Source organism: Macrobrachium rosenbergii, chromosome 2 (genome assembly GCF_040412425.1).
Source record: "Macrobrachium rosenbergii isolate ZJJX-2024 chromosome 2, ASM4041242v1, whole genome shotgun sequence".
Classification (NCBI taxonomy): Eukaryota; Metazoa; Arthropoda; class Malacostraca; order Decapoda; family Palaemonidae; genus Macrobrachium; species Macrobrachium rosenbergii.
Window position 1 is genome coordinate 68,125,155 of NC_089742.1, and position 17,214 is coordinate 68,142,368.

Consider the following 17,214-nt stretch of genomic DNA (forward strand, 5'->3'; position numbering starts at 1 on the left):
AATCATTTCAAAGCGTTTTGCTTAGGACTGCCAACTGCCCCACTGGTGTTCATATTAGTGTCAGGTTGTGCCTGTTTGCTCAGCATCCATTTGTTATGGTGCTTCGAAGATTGCTCTGTGATTGGGTTTGGCTTTTCTTTAGTCACAGTCTCATGTACAGTAAGTGCCTTGTCACTCCTCCAACTGTCTCCATTTCTTTTAACAGGTGGTTGGACAACAGGAACCTCTTTGTGGAAGTTTCGTTGAAGCCCCCTTCCACCACTCCAAAGATGCTTCTGTTCTCAGATACAATGGAGGAGGCTTGGGCACATCCCTAGGGGCTCCTTCATCTCAGGTGTGTGTACTCAAGAATTGTCAGCCATATACATCCAGGGCTGTTAGAATGTATTGACATATCAGCTCAGCTGCTTGTGACAGGATATAGAGAAGGAGTGATCCCCACATGTAGCATAGAAACTGAAACCCCAGTGATTGACCTGCTCTCCTCTCTAGCATAGAACCCTTGAACTGCATTGGGCGATGTCTTACAAACACTCTAGGGACCACCTCATTGTCTGTCTGTTTTCTGTTATAGAAATATTTGGATTCGCTTTCTCTGGCATAAACAGAAAAACCACATTAACCTTAACAGACCAGGCTAAATATACAAATTAACAATACCCTGAGACTGGGAAGCTTTAAGGTCAGCCAATTAAAAAAAAAAAAAACTCATCTCTGGAAAGAGGAAGATTTGCAAATGCACATGGTATGAGAAAAAATTTCTGCTAAATAAATTTGTAACACAAAAATATAATTATTACATCAAGTACATCAAGCATTTTTGTATTCTGCTGTACCTTGCATTTCTTAGTAGACTTGGCATTCTGGATGGGTGACTGGATCCCAGTTCTTGTTCTTCCCAGCTTACTATTAACTTCATATGAGCCAGTCTTTTTTGACATGCCTTACCAAGCTAGTAGGACCAGTTTGCAGCGTGACCCGTAATGCTCAAGAGGGCTCACAACATATCGTGACTTAGTACAGCACAATACTTGGTCATTCCAGTTGGAGATCCCTTTTTCACATTACTTACCATTGTATACAAGTAACTGTTCAGCTTTAATAAGGCAGTGCTTTTCACACAAGTGAATGGTAATTTTAGGGGGAAAAAAAAAAAAAAGACAATCTTACCAAAGACTAAGTTAAAATGTAAGGTGATTGACATATTTGCTCTGGTTAGATCTCAGTACTACCTGACAAAGGATGACTGGGATCATTTTTATTTCAAGGAGTCCAGTACTTTATGTAATGTACGGCACAAGTTTTATATAAGATATTATGGAAAACAATGCATTTTTTCTAATTGCAGAATTGTGTCCAAGCAGCAGAAAAAGAAGATTGTGTAAAATTGAAATAATTTTCAAGTTCTTTGCTTGAGCTTGCTTCAAGTACAGGTGCTGAGTCTTCGATTTGTATGAGTGTTCTTTATGCTGTTTTTCCTCTTGCAGATATGGATTTGTCATAGCTGTCACCACAATTGATCACATTGGAGCTGGTATGATACAGTCTGGCCGTGGCTTTGTGTTGTATCCAATAAAAGTAAGTACAGTAGAATTTGTTTTACTTTGTAATAGAAATTATAAAATTTTTCCATAGAATGGTACCATACTAAAAAAAATAAGGTATTGATGGATGTCGGTAAGAGTAGTGTCTAGTTCTTATATTGTATAGTTCACAACATAATCTTTATAGCTGAGTATGTTGGGTCGTACAGCACATTTATTTGTATTTAAAATTGTTTAGAATGTTAATTTGCAGACTTAAGCTAATTGGTATAATTATGTTTATTTTCTATTGTATCTAAATGGCCTCCCTTGTGAATTACATTAAATAAAATTCCATCACGCTTTGTGTTCTTGGTTTAGTAAAGATTTTGCACCCAGAGCTTGTAAAGAGCATTATGAAGTCCTGCATAATGGTAAGATCAGTAATCTGGTTTTAAAAATTTTTACAGGTATATTGATATTGTTGGTCATTTCATTTTCATCCCCTTTAGTGTAAATTGACACAATGAACAATTTATGAATGGTTTTTTTCATTTCCTGATAGATCTGATGAACAGAAAAATGTTTAGATTATGTTGTTTATGTCTTGTGATATTAAATTTGACAGGTTAATCATCAGTGTTGTCTTGAAAATTTTTTTTTGTTCTGTGGCAGAGTTCAGTTGTATGAATGTTGGTTGACCAAAGTCTTACTTTTTCAGTACAAAGCCATTGTTTTTAGACCCTTCAAAGGAGAAGTCCTAGATGCTGTGGTGACTCAGATCAACAAAATTGGCCTTTTCTGTGAAATTGGCCCAATGCAGTGCTTTATATCTAGACACGTAAGTTATTTCCTAAGTTCTGTAAAATATTGTGAAATTTTGTCATTTCAGGTTTACAAATTCTGAAGAGCCTTACTTGTTCACATCAAGCAGTAAAAAGTCTCAGGTTTTTTTTTGTAACAACCACAATTAAGCTTGAAAATATAATGTGTAATTTGATTTTTTTTAAATCCCTGGAGATACTAAATAATGACTTAACTTTCATTTTATGTCAGTTCAAACATCATGCATTTGTTCTTTGAACACAATACTATGATTTTGAATTCATTACTATGATTTTTATGTCTAATTATTTCATAATCCTCCCGAGTTTTAGGGAAATTGAATAGTTCTTTTCATTAGAAACTTTTCACATAATTACCAGAGATTTCTTCCCACAACACATAAATTTGTCTTCCGTGTGGACATACCTTGATGAAAGTTGGTCCAGTTGTTGAAGCTCTGTAAAAAGTAGTTAACCAGTTGCAGGTAAATTGGAGGATGTGGGACTCATATAGATTCAGTAAACAGCATCACTTTTTCTGTAGCTGCTGTACAGACGGGAACTCAATTCATCAGCACTGTTGTTGTAGCTGGTTGGAGTATTTTGTGGTTTGATTTGTTGACTACTAGGGCTTGTTTATTTGTTATTAATGGGCATGTTTGAATGTGTGCTACACCTGTCTCACTTGTAACTATAGACCCTCTGTATGTACTGCTTACAGAAGTCTGGAATGTATTCTGTTTTTGAATGCGTTAAGTGTACCCTTTGGTTGCCTGCCTAATGGAAGAAGTGCACTTGCTTGCCTCAGTTGGTTTTTGGATCCTTGTTTGCTGGTTCAGCATCCTTTTTAGGTACAGGGCTACAAAAGCGATTTAAGTTCAGTCACCTTTTATGCCTTTGGACCATGAGTTAGTGTCGGGGACTCATTGGACATGTCATCATCCTCATAGCATGAATAGGGTTGGGCTACCTAAACTCCCCCTACATTGAAGAGCCAATTTGTGGTTCTTTGGATTCTACTGAAATTTATGACCCCCTGCCCCCTAGAACTCAGTTGCCATGATCTCCACTTGTGGGAGGCATTCCAGAAGAGATATTTTGATCTCCAATCTGTCAGGCTTCCTTCCTCTGCCCCTGACATGGCAGTAGAAATTTTACATCCTTGAGGATGCTGAGACCTGCTCCCTTTAGAGGAGAAGGTAAATCTCTGAAGGTTGTTGTCACTGATCCATAACCTTGTGGACTAACCTAGGCTTGAAAAGGCCTGATAGTGTTCATGGCCTCTTGTCAAGACAGGTTACAATTGAGAGAGGTCTCATGCTCAGGAGCATAACAGTTCTGGGTTCCTCCTTACCCCTCCGGTAGAGTAAGGTCAAGGTGGCTGTGGAGAAACAGAGAACTCATACTAAGGGCTACATTATCCACTGTACAGTTTCCTCAGGATCAACAGTGTCATTAACATCATACTTTGGAAAAAGCCAGACTTTTTCCAAGGTCAGATCATGTTCCCAACATTATTCTTCCTTTGGTTAGGTTAGGTTAGGTATTTTCCCTGCCCTTCCAGCCTGCCATCCAGGTTTTGGCCTGGAAGGGAGGCAAGAAGAGAAGGAAGCTCAGTAAAGGTCATGATGCTCTTCTGCTGCTAAGAGTAGGGGGATGCCTGTTACACCATTGTGTAATGTGGCAGTGACAGTGTCAGAGCCTTTGGGTAGTCTGTTGTGAACTTTAGATAGCTACAGACTCCCTTTCAAAGACTGACACCCTCCCATTTTTTTCTGTCTTACTTTTCTGGATTCCTAGTCTCTTCCTCTGTCAACCAAAGTACCACCGTGGTGTAGAAGTTGTAAACAACTACTCTCAGTTCTACAGTTTCATATTGGTATAGAGGACAACCTTTGGAAGGAAACTTTTCATCGACCTCTCTGTTTTGAAAGTGCGTGTCTGTCAAACAACGTTCACAGTGGAAACTCCACATTCCATGCTGGCCTGTATCAGAAAGATGACTTAATGCCTTTGATAGATCTGAAGGATCTCTAGGAAGTGGCTCTGCTTTTTCTGCAACAGAGCATTCTATAAGTCCAAAGCACTTTCCTTACGACTGTCGACTGCCTCCCAGGTGTTCGTGCTGGTGTCAGTTTAGGCCTTGGTTACCCATTTTGACATGATTGTTATATTAGCTCAGCAGTTGGCTGATCTTGGAATCCTGCAGGATGAAATTGCTCCAGGATTGGGTTGACTTCTTTTCTTTTGTCACAATCTGGGGATCACAGTAAACTGGAAAAAATTCTGGTCCTACCTGAATAGCAGATGAAGTACCTGGGCATGTTGACCAACACTGTAGGGGTGGGAGTCTCCCATAAACACCCTGATGAACAGATTCGGGGACATCCAGCTCAACTTTGTAAATCCTTCTTGGACACTTGTCATATTTATCCACGTATTTTTACTTCAGTAATGTTTAAAGCAATAGTGGTCATCAGCTGTCAGTCCTCCAACACTCCTCTTTCCTTTGAAGTGAAGGAGGACCTTCTTTGGTTCTGCTGAACTCCTCCCCCAGAGATGCTTCTGTTCTCAGACTGCACATCATTCTTGAGATGGGCACAGCACTCCTGGCTCTGCAAGAAATCTAGGTTCAGTTGCTGTGGCACTCAGTCCTGATGATAAGTGACCATGCAACAAGGTATGTTGTGGTGCTACTGTTGAGAACCTATGGCAGACATCTATTAGGGAAAGTGGGACATCATCTGTGGTTGTCACCAGTGGGATGTCACTCCAGTTGGATTTATAGTTCAGCAGATTAAGCTCTCTCTGTTTCTGCAGTTAATCTGCTGCATAGCCTTTTCCCATGTATTCTGCCTAAGCACTTGTTCCACACTTCTGAGGAATGTTGAACAGTCTTGCCTGGGATAAGTTTCACAGTGATAGAGCAGCGTCTTACCTAAGGTTTATAGCAGTGAATGATTGACTGAGAGAAATGTTACTAGTGTTCTTTCCTTCTTTCCATCTTCCTCCCAGCAGCCAAAAGCTGCATTTTGACTGATTGGGCTAGATATGACTCCCTTTTTAACCCTTACGGGCCAGCCTATACAGTACATATTATAGTAAAACCCCCATGATCGGGCAATTTTTCAGGTCTGCCAATTAAAAAAAAAAACGGGTATCAGCGGAAAGAGGAAGATAAGCAATTCTCATGGTGTAAAAAGTTACAAATTCTCATGTTTCTATACCTGCCACAGGAAGTTGAAAGTGAATACTTCCAACCCTGCATGGGGCGCTTTTCTGAGACACTCATAAAAATATGCTAAATTTAGTGAGTTATACATGTTCTTTCTAATATTTTCTGTAATTTATTTTGCAAAATTACAAGTATAGCTTACATAACGTCGTTAAAGATAAGAACTAAAACCAGCAACAGTCCCTTAAGTATATTTATGGGCAGCTTTATACAAGATGTACTGGGAATGGCGAGATGTACCTTGTAGTGCGTTATACTTGTTCTTTCTAATATTTTTTGTACTGTACTGTATTTTGAAAAAACTAAATTACAGCACACAAAATATTGTAAAAGATAAGAACTAAAACCAGCAACAATCCCGACAAATATATTTGAGATCTACTGGGATGGGGAGATGTAGTACCTTCCCCCATGAAATCACATGAGAGACTATTCTTTCATAAAGCCATTTATGAGTCATTCAAGTGATGTGAATGTTTTCCCGCAAAATTCATTCAAATATTGTGGCACAAAACAAGGATTATCATTTGATACACAGTGTTAGTCCTTTTATACCATTACTGTGCATCAAAGGATGCGTGCCGCTACAAAAGGGTTAACGAGAGGAAGAGAGGCGTTGGCAGAGGATACCTTCCAAGCTGGTCTACCTATTTCTTACTGGAAACCTAATTTCTCTTAATTTCTGAAAAGTAAAAGTTACAAGTGAGCCATACATTGGCACAGAGCCCTGTCATTCTCAACATCACGTATGCCAGGATGTACTGTACAGGTGGATACAGGAGTCATCCCTCCAAACATGACCAGGAAGCTGACATTGCTTGGTGGGACATCACCACCAGTCATGACTGGACAATAGCTCCCACCTAAGGAGTAAGTCTCCATATAAGAAGATTAATATTTGTATTCTAGAAGAAACATTTTAAAATTTTCAAAGGTAAATTGCAGTTTTTGAAACATACGAACCTAAAGTTTTTTTTTTTTTATCACAATCCAACTGCAAATCACCCCCTTGTTTGTCTCTGTTGCTGAAGGAAAAAGTAAGGCTGTTCACTTAGTGGGTTGTCCATCCCCACACTCACCTGCTGCTAGTTAACTAGCTTTTCCCAAAGCTTCAACAACCAGACCATTCACCAAAGAAATATCGATATATAAGACCTCATGCTTGTATTTCTAGGAAAAATACAAATTATATTGATTATTTGTGATATTTTAACCCTTAAGGGACAGATTGAGCCTCAGTGTAAAGAAAAACAGGTTTGGGGAGGTGGACAGATTGAGCTTCAGTGTGAAGCAGAATTACGCACCACTGGTATGGTAATAATGATTCGAAACAAAGGTGCCAATACTTCTATATGCTATAAATTCACTAATGGCAACTTTTATACAGACGTGAGAGTTAGGCCAGTATCAGTAATGCTTGTGACTTCAAGGGGGACGGTACTGCACCTCTCTCTCTCTCACATGAGTCTTTTTGTAAATTTGCTTGTAAATATACGAAGGGGTTGCTGTTGTTTTTTGTTTTTGTCTTTTTACGATAGTATGTCGGTTATAAATGTAATTTTACAAAGAAAATTGCAAAGAAATATTAGAAAAAGCATGCAAAAGTAAACAAAGGTTACTGAATCTTCCTTCTCGTAAATTTACGTGAGTATTTTACAACAAATATGCCAAAAATTTGTTACTGCTTTTATTTCTTATCTGTTTTGATATTGTGTGAGCAGTAATAATAATTTTACAAAATACAATAAATTTATTTATTAGAAAAAACATATGTAAGTTGGTAAAATTTACGATTGTCTTGTAATTGAGAACCCACAAGGGTTTGTAAATAGTCATTTTCAACTTCTCGTGGAAGGTAGGGGAGAATTTTTTAGAATTTTTTCATTTATACAGTGTGAATGTACGTGTCAATCTCTTTTCATTGATGTGATTTTTTTTTTTATTTTGCCGACCTCAGTTTCCCTGGTCTGGGGTGCTGCACATTGATAAATTATACCGTCCCTTAAGGGTTAATGTTGGCATGTAGCCATAATGGGCTTAAGGGACGATGCAAAGAACCTTTGCATTGTCCTAAAGTGCATCATGTACAAGTTTTTGGTAGTAATGTACTTTGTGATCAGAAGGCTGATAGTAATTGCAGTACAGTAATGAGCTGCACACAAACACTTTCATTTGAAGGTAATAATCTTTTCATTAAATTTTGTACTGTAGTAAGTTAAGATAGCTTACATTTTAGTGTTAACAACAAAAGGAAAAGCTTCATAGAGGCAGGTTGCTTTAAAACCTCTCTTAGGCTAAGTGTATATTTTATGTAAAAAATCAATTATAATGACTATACCAGTAAGAACATCACCAGTTAGGGGCCTTTCCTAGAGTGTAATATTTGCATTGGTCTCTAGCTACAGTTCTTTATATTTTACTTTTTATCTTTAGGTCTGTTGCCATCTAGTTTCCCAACTTCATATAAGAGTATTACTCTATTCTTTATCCCTCATGAAAAATCCATTCCTTAAAGTTTAGCCATATGATTGTAAAAATTTGACCATTCAAGGCGTGCTTAAACTAATTTTTAGTAATGAAAAACACCTAGGTAATTAACAGTTATTCACAACAACATGGGATTTTGTATAGGGAAGAACATCGTTAGCATTTACATTAAAGAAAGGTCGATGGTTACAAAATATATCTTTGTCCTTTGCAGTCCATCCCTCAAGATCTGGAGTTTGATCCTAACTCAAACCCTCCATGTTACAAGAGCAGAGATGAGGTAAGTGTAAATCAAAATGCCTTGAGTTTGCAGATATTAGCATCTTAAATGTTCATGCTGTAATGGCCAAATAAAAAGCACTTTTTTTGGGTCTGGAGAATAAAATTGTAAGTTACTAGAAGATGCAAATTGAATTTTTCATTGTGCTGTTCAGTGCAGTTTACATTTAGTGTGCTATTTTATTCTGTACTTATGAAAAGCATTTTATAAGCTTTTGCTATTGTGAAAAGTTCTAGCAATATAAAAAGAAAGTAAACAAAATATGAATATTGCTGAGCATATTATAATGGACTTTTCAGGAAAATACTTGTCCTGTACTTGTTAGAAGAAACTGTATTTTAATTGGTGATATTCTCCTTTTGTTCAGTTTCATCTTAGGTCCATAGTTTTATGCTAAACGTAGCAGTCACAGGTTTTGGCTATGACTTAATGGTATAATTTCTGTATTTGTTCTAGGAAGTTGTTATACAGCAGGATGATGAAATTCGAGTGAAAATTGTGGGCACAAGGGTAGATGCTACTGACATTGTAAGTATTTTTTCGAGATGCTATGTACTAGTGTTTGTATTATGTTAATTTAGTTTTGCCCAGGCTTGTTTGTTGGAACAGTTAAGAATTTAAACTGCCCATTTCCCTGCTTGAGACAATTGGGGCAACATTCCTTGTGGGAGAATCACTCTACTCTTTTGCTCTTCTTGTTTCATGTATATCCACTGAGAGTATTACTTTTGTTAATGAAGCTGGTTGTATTACCTTTCTTTTTCATTTGGTCTTTCATCTCTATCCACCCTTCCATTTTGAATTACTATCAAGACTGCCTTTCTGATTACCTTCACATTTGCAAGAAATGTAATGGAAAATCATGGGTTGTTGCATTGCTGCCCATACTGAATTATGAAGTTTAGTGAGTTTGTCTCTTACTGCATATTTAAAATCATTATTCTGCTTTTGTGTGTGAGGTGCACTGATAGTGCTAGTGACCCCTTAGACTATGTTTTATGAATTTTTCAGTATTTGAGTGAAAATGCCATTTTGTTTACCCAATGTGCTGTAATTAGGTACTAAGAGACTAAAAAATTTCCACTGAATTATTTCTTATTTACTGATAAATATTTTGATAGATATAAATTTTTATTCATTTGTTAAATTCTTTCTTCTCACTTTCTCATAGTTGATAAAAGCATGGAAACTAGCTTCACAAGGTAATATCCTTCTTGGGTATGAATGGTTGCTCATATGAATGATAAATTGGGTAGCTAGGTAGGAAGAGAGCCAATTATGTGGATGAAAAGTAAATGTCTAGAGCAAAGCAGCTGGAGCTGTATTAAAGGTGCAAGGAATTTTGAGTATTGGTCAGTGAGCACACAATGTACACTGTCAGTAGTATTCATACATGTTGGCTAAAAAATGGTAAATGTTAAAAATCAGAGGAATTTTTCTTGGAAAACAATAGTTTTATGGGTTAGTATTTCATTCCTAGGGATACTGTTTTCAGGGGCAGGGAAAACAACTACAGTAATTGCTTGTGGAAGAGGTCTTATCTTGCTTTACATACACCCTTTTCCTTTTACCAAGTATTACTTATTGTATGAAGACAACTTATAGATGCTTCCTTTAGTTACCATGATGTCCTTTGGAATCTAGTCTTTAACCAGTGACCCTTGCAAGACGTTGAACTACATTTTTGATTGCCATAAACATGAACAAGGGTGAGGCTGGATAGCATGCTTCCTCATCAGTAAAATTCAATTTACCAACATGGTTGAGTGAAGTTAAAGTCTAGTTCTGAGTTTTGCTTATATTACTGGATCCTATTTTGATGGACTGATGACCCTGAAAGCACTACAAGCTTTGTGTATATCTAGGTGTAAGCCCTAGGGGAGGCCAAAAGAATGGGCGTATACCATCTTTCAAGTCTGTCTTTATAGTAGGCATGAAAAAATACCCCCCAAAATTTTGATGATCAACATTAATGAATATATTAAATACATCAGATGTTGGAAATCGACACTTCATTAGCCTCTCTGTAAAGTTCAAATCTGAAAAAAGGAGTAGCATGTAAGTCACTTAAGCTACACAGATATGCAGACCAAAGAGAAAGGAAAATTTAGACCATTCCCGATCCTGATTCTTTGAGAATTGAAAATTGGTCAAGATTTCTGGTGTTGGAAATATATGAAGATAATGAAAATTATTTAGTAACCAGATATCCAACAAAAGAAATATCATTTAGACTAATAAAAGGAAACAAATGATTGGTTTAAACCACCAGCAAAAATCAGTCTGGAAATTATTTGGTGATCAACATGTAGACAATATTTTTGTTCGAGTAACAAGGCATGACTGTGTGAATAGTACAGATGAAGAGATTAATGAAAAGATCATCTGTGACTTTCCTCAAAGAAGATTCAGCAACTTAAAGATTGTGAAATCTATAACATCCCCAGCAAGAAAAACGAAGAACCATCTTTAAAAGTGGCTTAGATAAAATTCAGTGGAAAAATTTGCCTTCGAAAATTAAAATTCTAGGACAAAATAGAGAAGTGTAATCATATGTGCTTATGCTTTATCAGTGTAAAATTTGTACTTAATGTGGGTACTCATCTATAGCAATCATGAAACTGTGGAATCGTGGAACACCATGTGTTAACTGTTATGACCATCAAAGTAGATCAAAAGGTCGGTTTAGCTGTACTGTATAGACGGTATCGAAGTAAAAATATTACAAGATAGAACAGGTATGCCCATGAGAGCCAATACTGGAATTGAAAGTAAGGGGTTTTAATGATCCGTCCAAAAAACTGGAGTATAAAATGCCACTTAACAATTTGGAAGAAGTACCTTGGGAAATAATGATAAGACAATACAGGTTGACCATCAGTAGTCCGGAACAATCAGTAATCCGGCACAAATTTCGGCTAGAGTAATTTCCAGTGTTTCCGCACTTAATTTTCAAATTTCCCGGGTCGCTGCGCTAACTCGCTCGCCGACCGCTTCGATTTGGTGGCGCAGTGTGCTGCATCAACAAACTGGTAGCCTAGCATACATTATACTGAACTGTATTCACATATTAACAGTATTATACAAACATCAACATAACGAATGTGCAACTTTTTCATAGATCTTTTAAAAAGTTATGCTTTACTCCATTGTTTCCAATTGCTTATATTCTAATATTGCTTTTGTATTATAAATTGCGATCAGTGTTTTGTTTGGGGAATGATATCGTGGTGTTTATTTCGCCGCATTTAACAAGTTCAAAGTGCTTTTCTTGCTTCTAGTTAGCATAAATGAATATGGATACTTTATTTATTTGGGACACGGATATTTTTCGTTATATGAAGTGTTTTTAAGTCGAAATATAACTTAAATACGTTTCGTTGTGAAATTAATTTAGCTATTTTTTTCGTTAATATATGACGTTCACGGGAATCGCGGCTGGCCGTTTGGGGGCATGTTTGTTTTGTGTAAAAAAATCAAGATTCCATTCGCTATTTTCTCTTGATTTCATCATACACGAGCTTTACGTACTTATCTTTTATCAGGGTGAAAACAGTAGTAATTTGTATTCTTTCATGCCCAGTAGTTTTGATTGAAATACATTCTCTCCAGTTCTATTTATGGTCAAGTTTCATCCATGTTGCCGATGCACGATAATTTATAGTCATTAGCAGCTTGAACATTGTTTTCTCAGCTTCAGCTACAACTTACAGCTTTAAGTTACTGTAGCAGTATATTTCCCTGCCGATCTTTTCTCCAAAGTGAGTAAGGGTATAGTGTAAAAAATATATTGGTCCTATTGTACAGTACTTAACGTCATTTGTAACATAAATACGGTAATTGTGTATTATCGTACGCTGGTTGAAATACAAGCAAAACATTTGTTATCCAATACGATTATTAGCAAAACAACAGTTTCCCGTTCGGTTGTTTATGGCTGTATGCATTTACGCAAGAGTATAACGTTACTAACAATACTTTTATCATTCTCTTTTACTTTTTTAACTAGCAGATGGAATAAAGAGATGGAGGAAAAGAAGTTATTCTATTGTAAGTTGGTCTCTCTCGCTGACTGATTGTACCTGCTGCCTGCGCGAATTCTAAACATATTTCCTAAATATTTTCGTACCGGTATTGATTGCTAACCCCATCGTAATCGTAAACTCGAAATATCGTAAGTCGAATTATCGTAACTCGAGCACTACCTGTATTTGATAATTGTCTTTTCTTTATTAACCAACTTGTACTGATTTATAGGATATTTTAATTCTAAGATGAGGTGCTTAGCTACTGGATTTCGTGTATTCTAGCCTAATAAATGACTAATCCGGCAAACTGGCTAATCCGGCACCCTCCAGGTCCCAATGATGCCGGATTAGTGATGGTCAACCTGTACAAACAACCAGTAATCCTGGGAAAATAATACACAAGCTAAAAATTCAGAAGAAAAAATCTCAGACTCAGATTATATAAATGAATACCTCTATTACATACAATTTGAGGAGTCTGCAAACTAGGGAAGTGTGTAAGAGATGGACATATAAGAAAATGGTAATAAAACATCAGACAGTAGATCTCTTGATAATGCTTCACCACCAAAAACAAAAACTAATACTGACAAAACATATGTATCAGTAAGGACAATAATATATGAAAAATTAAAAAATATACAAGATGAAATTGTACTCTACCGTTGTAGAAACATCTCGATATGTGGAAAGATAGCTAAGCAAATGTTTTCAGCAAACTGATGAAAATTCTCATATAGAGTTAAAATCCATCATCATTTTAATTGCGTATGCCATAAATGTTTCCTGAAAGAATTAAATGCACTTTTGCAAAACCAATAACAAACTACATAAAATATAATCAGCTTTATTAATAATAAATCTATGCAATTGAAACAAATACAGTCTCAAATTGAAATTCAAAGAATAGTTGATACATGGTCAAAATGCTATAACAAAAAGTAAAACACTCAACACTACTGTGAAAAATACCAACATAGATCAAAGTATATTCAGAAATGAAAAATGAGCAAACCAGTTAATTACCATAAACTGACAACTCTTATCTAAATTTTCAATCCTTATGTTATCAAATGGAATGTAGAAGGAATTCAAATCAGAATCCTTTTAAGTGAATTACAAGGGTTAAAACCTTAATATAATCCCGTGAACCCTGGTATTCAACACATAAGACAGTAAGCTAAACAGATAAAAATTACAAGTTGGCTGTACAGTCCATGAAAAGTGATAATGAACTTTGGAATGGCTGAAAGTACCCCAGTGCTTAGCTCTAAGGTTTCATTACGAGTGAGCTGTTCATTCCATGAAAACTGATAATGAACTTTGGAATGGCTGAAAGTGCCCCATTGCTTAGCTTTAAAGCTTCATTATGAGTGAGCTGTTCAGTCCATGAAAACTGATAATGAACTTTGGAATGGCTGAAAGTGCCCGAGTGCTTAGCTTTAAAGCTTCATTACAAGTGAGCTGTTCAGTCCATGAAAACTGATAATGAACTTTAGAATGGCTGAAAGTACCCCAGTGCTTGGCTTTAAAGCTTAACTTTCATAATACCCACATACATTCATATTACAATCACATATGAAATAGTAATTGAGGCCTCTTCATTTCAGTATTCTGCCATAAACCCATATCATGCAATTACTATGTGAACATTTATTATATGTATTTATAACAAACCAAACTTTGATCATAGTACATTATACTAGATTTACAAAATGTAATAAATCTATTACCACATCCATTGCTACTACTTGGTGACTTCAGTGCACATAACCCCAGTGGGATTCAAACTACCAGACCACTGATAGATTTGAGACAGAAATAAAGCATACACTGTAATTGGTGATAACTTTGTTTAAACTAAAATTATATGAATTCACATTTGTTCCAGTGGGGATGCAAATGTGCAAATTAACTTCTTGTGGAAGGTACAGAAAATTTTGTAGAATTTTTTTATACCATGTTCATTTGTATATCTTCCTTTCCATCGATGTTTTTTTTTTTTTTAATTGGGCAACCTTAAAGCTTCCTTGGTGTTGTACAGTATTGTTAATGCATATTTAGCCCTGCCTGTAAGGGTTAAAAGTAGATGTACTCAACCCACTATTTCAATTAGATTACATTAAAAAAGGATATGAACAGAAAAAAATAACTATTTTTATATGTCATGTTGTGTTTTCCCTGGTTATTGGCAGGCTCGGTTATTGGCGATCCAGTTTTACTGGGCTTGTCTAGCGACAAAAATCGCCAATTACCACTTATCACCGCCAGTAATTGGGTATTGGCGCTGATACATACCTAACAGAGGTGCTGATGACCGAAAATGGGCGATTTTCAGCGCCGATAAGCACTGAAAATCGCCGATTTTTGGTTATCTGCAATTTTCGGGTATTGTCACTCGGCCAGAACAGAATCCCCACCGATAACCGGGGACTGCCTGTTCCTTTATTTGTAGAAAGTTACTAACAGGTCAGACTTTTCAAACTTACACATTCCCAGCATGTTCTCAACAATGGCATCATAAAACTAGATAACTGGACTTGTACGGTAGGCCTTCAGTTCTCTGCAAAAACAAAAAACCTAAGGGAACCTTGTTGTAGAAAGATACTGGATTGAAAAATGAGAAAGTTTGATACTTGTCCACCAAACTGTAAAGTTCTTGGATTTGATCTTTGATACATACTGGAACTGGAAAGTACATTACATACATAAAAGCTAAAAGTAAAGCAGCATTAAATCTGATAAGAAAGCTATCACATACAATTTAGGGAATGCACAGATCAATCTAGATGTTAATAAACAAAGCAACTGCCCAATCTGTTTTGGACCATGAACCAAATATATTGCTCAGCATCAAACTAAACATAAAACAAGTAAAAAATGCGCTGATGTTTCTTTGGCGCAGTCGAGTTGTCTGTAATGTTTAATGCTGTAAGAATCTCTCGATGTGCTGCAGTATAAAACTCTCAGCCACAACCGGGCAGCGCTCAGTTGCTCCCCATAGCGGTCAAGTGAAGATGCGTCATAGAGGTACCAGACACATGATCCATATGATTGGAGGGTGGATGATCAGCATAGCAATTTGCAGCCCTCTAAACTCAGTAGTTGTTAAGTTCTGAGGGTGAATAGAAAAAGTGTGGACGAATGAACAAAGCCATCCCAAGCTTTTTTTTTTTTTATAGAAAACTAAAAACTTAGATCTAATTCACAGTGAAGGACTCAGAATCTACACTGTAGCATTCAAGTTCTCCCATAACAAATCTGTACATCTCAAAAAAAGAACTTCTCTCACATCATCAGTATTTAATTACCATAAGTAGTGTAATAAAGATTTCAGGCAAATGATTTGCCAACTGATCAGCTTTTCAGTCAGAGACATTTTTATATGCAGTCATCCACCACCATTCCCATTTACATCTAACTGAACTATTTAGTTAATAAATTAAAAATAACACTTCCTCCATCACTAGAATTTGCTTCTCTGTATATTGTGTAAAGTATGTCTGTACACACCTGCAGTAGCCAGCTCTCCAAATCTTATGGACGTAGACCTGAACATCACAAACAACGTAACTCTGTAGGGGGTGTAGTGCCAGCAGTGCACCTCTTGTTGCACTGTTGGCATTACTTAGGGTTCTTTGCAGCACCCTTTCGGCCCCTAGCTGCAACACCTTTCATACCTTTTACTCTACCTGTGTTCGTGTTCTCTTTCTTCCATCTTTCTCTCCACCTTCTCCTAACAATTGTTCCAAAGTGCAACTGCGAGGTTTTCATAATGTTACATCTTTAAAACCTTTTCACAGTTTCCATTTCAGCGCTGAACGATCTCATAGGTACCAGTGCTTGGCCTTTTGCGTAAATTTTATACAGTATTCCATTCCATAAACAACGTACCATCAAGCACACAAGACTTAAAGGGCCACATTACACAGTTTAAGCAGATGGAACCAAGTCTTCAAAAGGAATGAAGCCAATAAAGCAACCAGATCTGCAATCAATATGACTAGATCAAATATACCTGTTATTGTCAGTGATATGTTACTGTCTCTGAAACCCATCATCTGTGGTAAATGGCAGGAATTGGGAAATAATGGATACGAGTGGTGTCCTCACTGAATGGCACATAAACTATTATCATTTTGTCGTGGAATTGGTCACACTCATCTGACCTTGGTGTGTAGGATTTAGAGTACCATACATAATAGTGAATGTTACTCTACAGGTGTACTTTCTGGGAAACTCAGTTTGTGTAGTTGAATGGTGTCATTATTAACCTTTATAGGGAAAATAGCAATTAAATATGGATTAAGGTTTTTTCATCATCTGTGACGCCAGGGATGTTTTGCAGACACTTGGTGTTTTTAACTTGCCTAACTCTTGGATATAAATATGATAGTGGGCTCCATATTATTGAAAGGAGAAAGGTACAGGTAAAGCATTGTTGAGTTCCAGCCCATGTGAAACTTTGTGAAAATTAAGAGGCAAATAGACTAACAAAGCAAGTTGCAGTTGAATATTTGTTCAAAGATTTTTTCCCTCAAAGAAAAACATTGTGCAGTGATTACTCAGTGTCCAGAATGTAGATGGGTTTATGTAATTGTTAGGATTCAGTATACTGTAATATATTTTCTTGTTGAATACAGTAATAGCAAGTTCAGTCAATTTTCAGGATATTTTATCTGAAGTCTTTAATGGTGATATTCGAGTTTGTCAGCATATTCCAATCGAATATAAATTAAATATTGTTAACACAATATGTCATATTTACTCTTTTTTTTAATGGGTGAATTCATCTTTTTCAGTTTGCCATTGGAACACTTATGGATGATTACCTTGG

The 17,214-nt window shown here is 36.5% G+C and overlaps 1 protein-coding gene across 5 annotated transcripts in view; it reads left to right on the forward strand.

Annotated features, from left to right (window-relative positions):
* Rpb7 (DNA-directed RNA polymerase II subunit Rpb7) overlaps nucleotides 1-17,214 on the forward strand; it is a 525,952-nt gene that overhangs the window by 507,141 nt on the left and 1,597 nt on the right. For all 5 annotated transcript variants that reach the window (XM_067120360.1, XM_067120392.1, XM_067120382.1 and 2 more), the window contains 5 exons: nucleotides 1,488-1,578; nucleotides 2,245-2,364; nucleotides 8,284-8,349; nucleotides 8,806-8,877; nucleotides 17,180-17,213. In XM_067120360.1, the coding sequence (XP_066976461.1) occupies nucleotides 1,488-1,578; nucleotides 2,245-2,364; nucleotides 8,284-8,349; nucleotides 8,806-8,877; nucleotides 17,180-17,213 (383 nt within the window). The remainder of the gene's footprint in view (nucleotides 1-1,487; nucleotides 1,579-2,244; nucleotides 2,365-8,283; nucleotides 8,350-8,805; nucleotides 8,878-17,179; nucleotide 17,214) is intronic.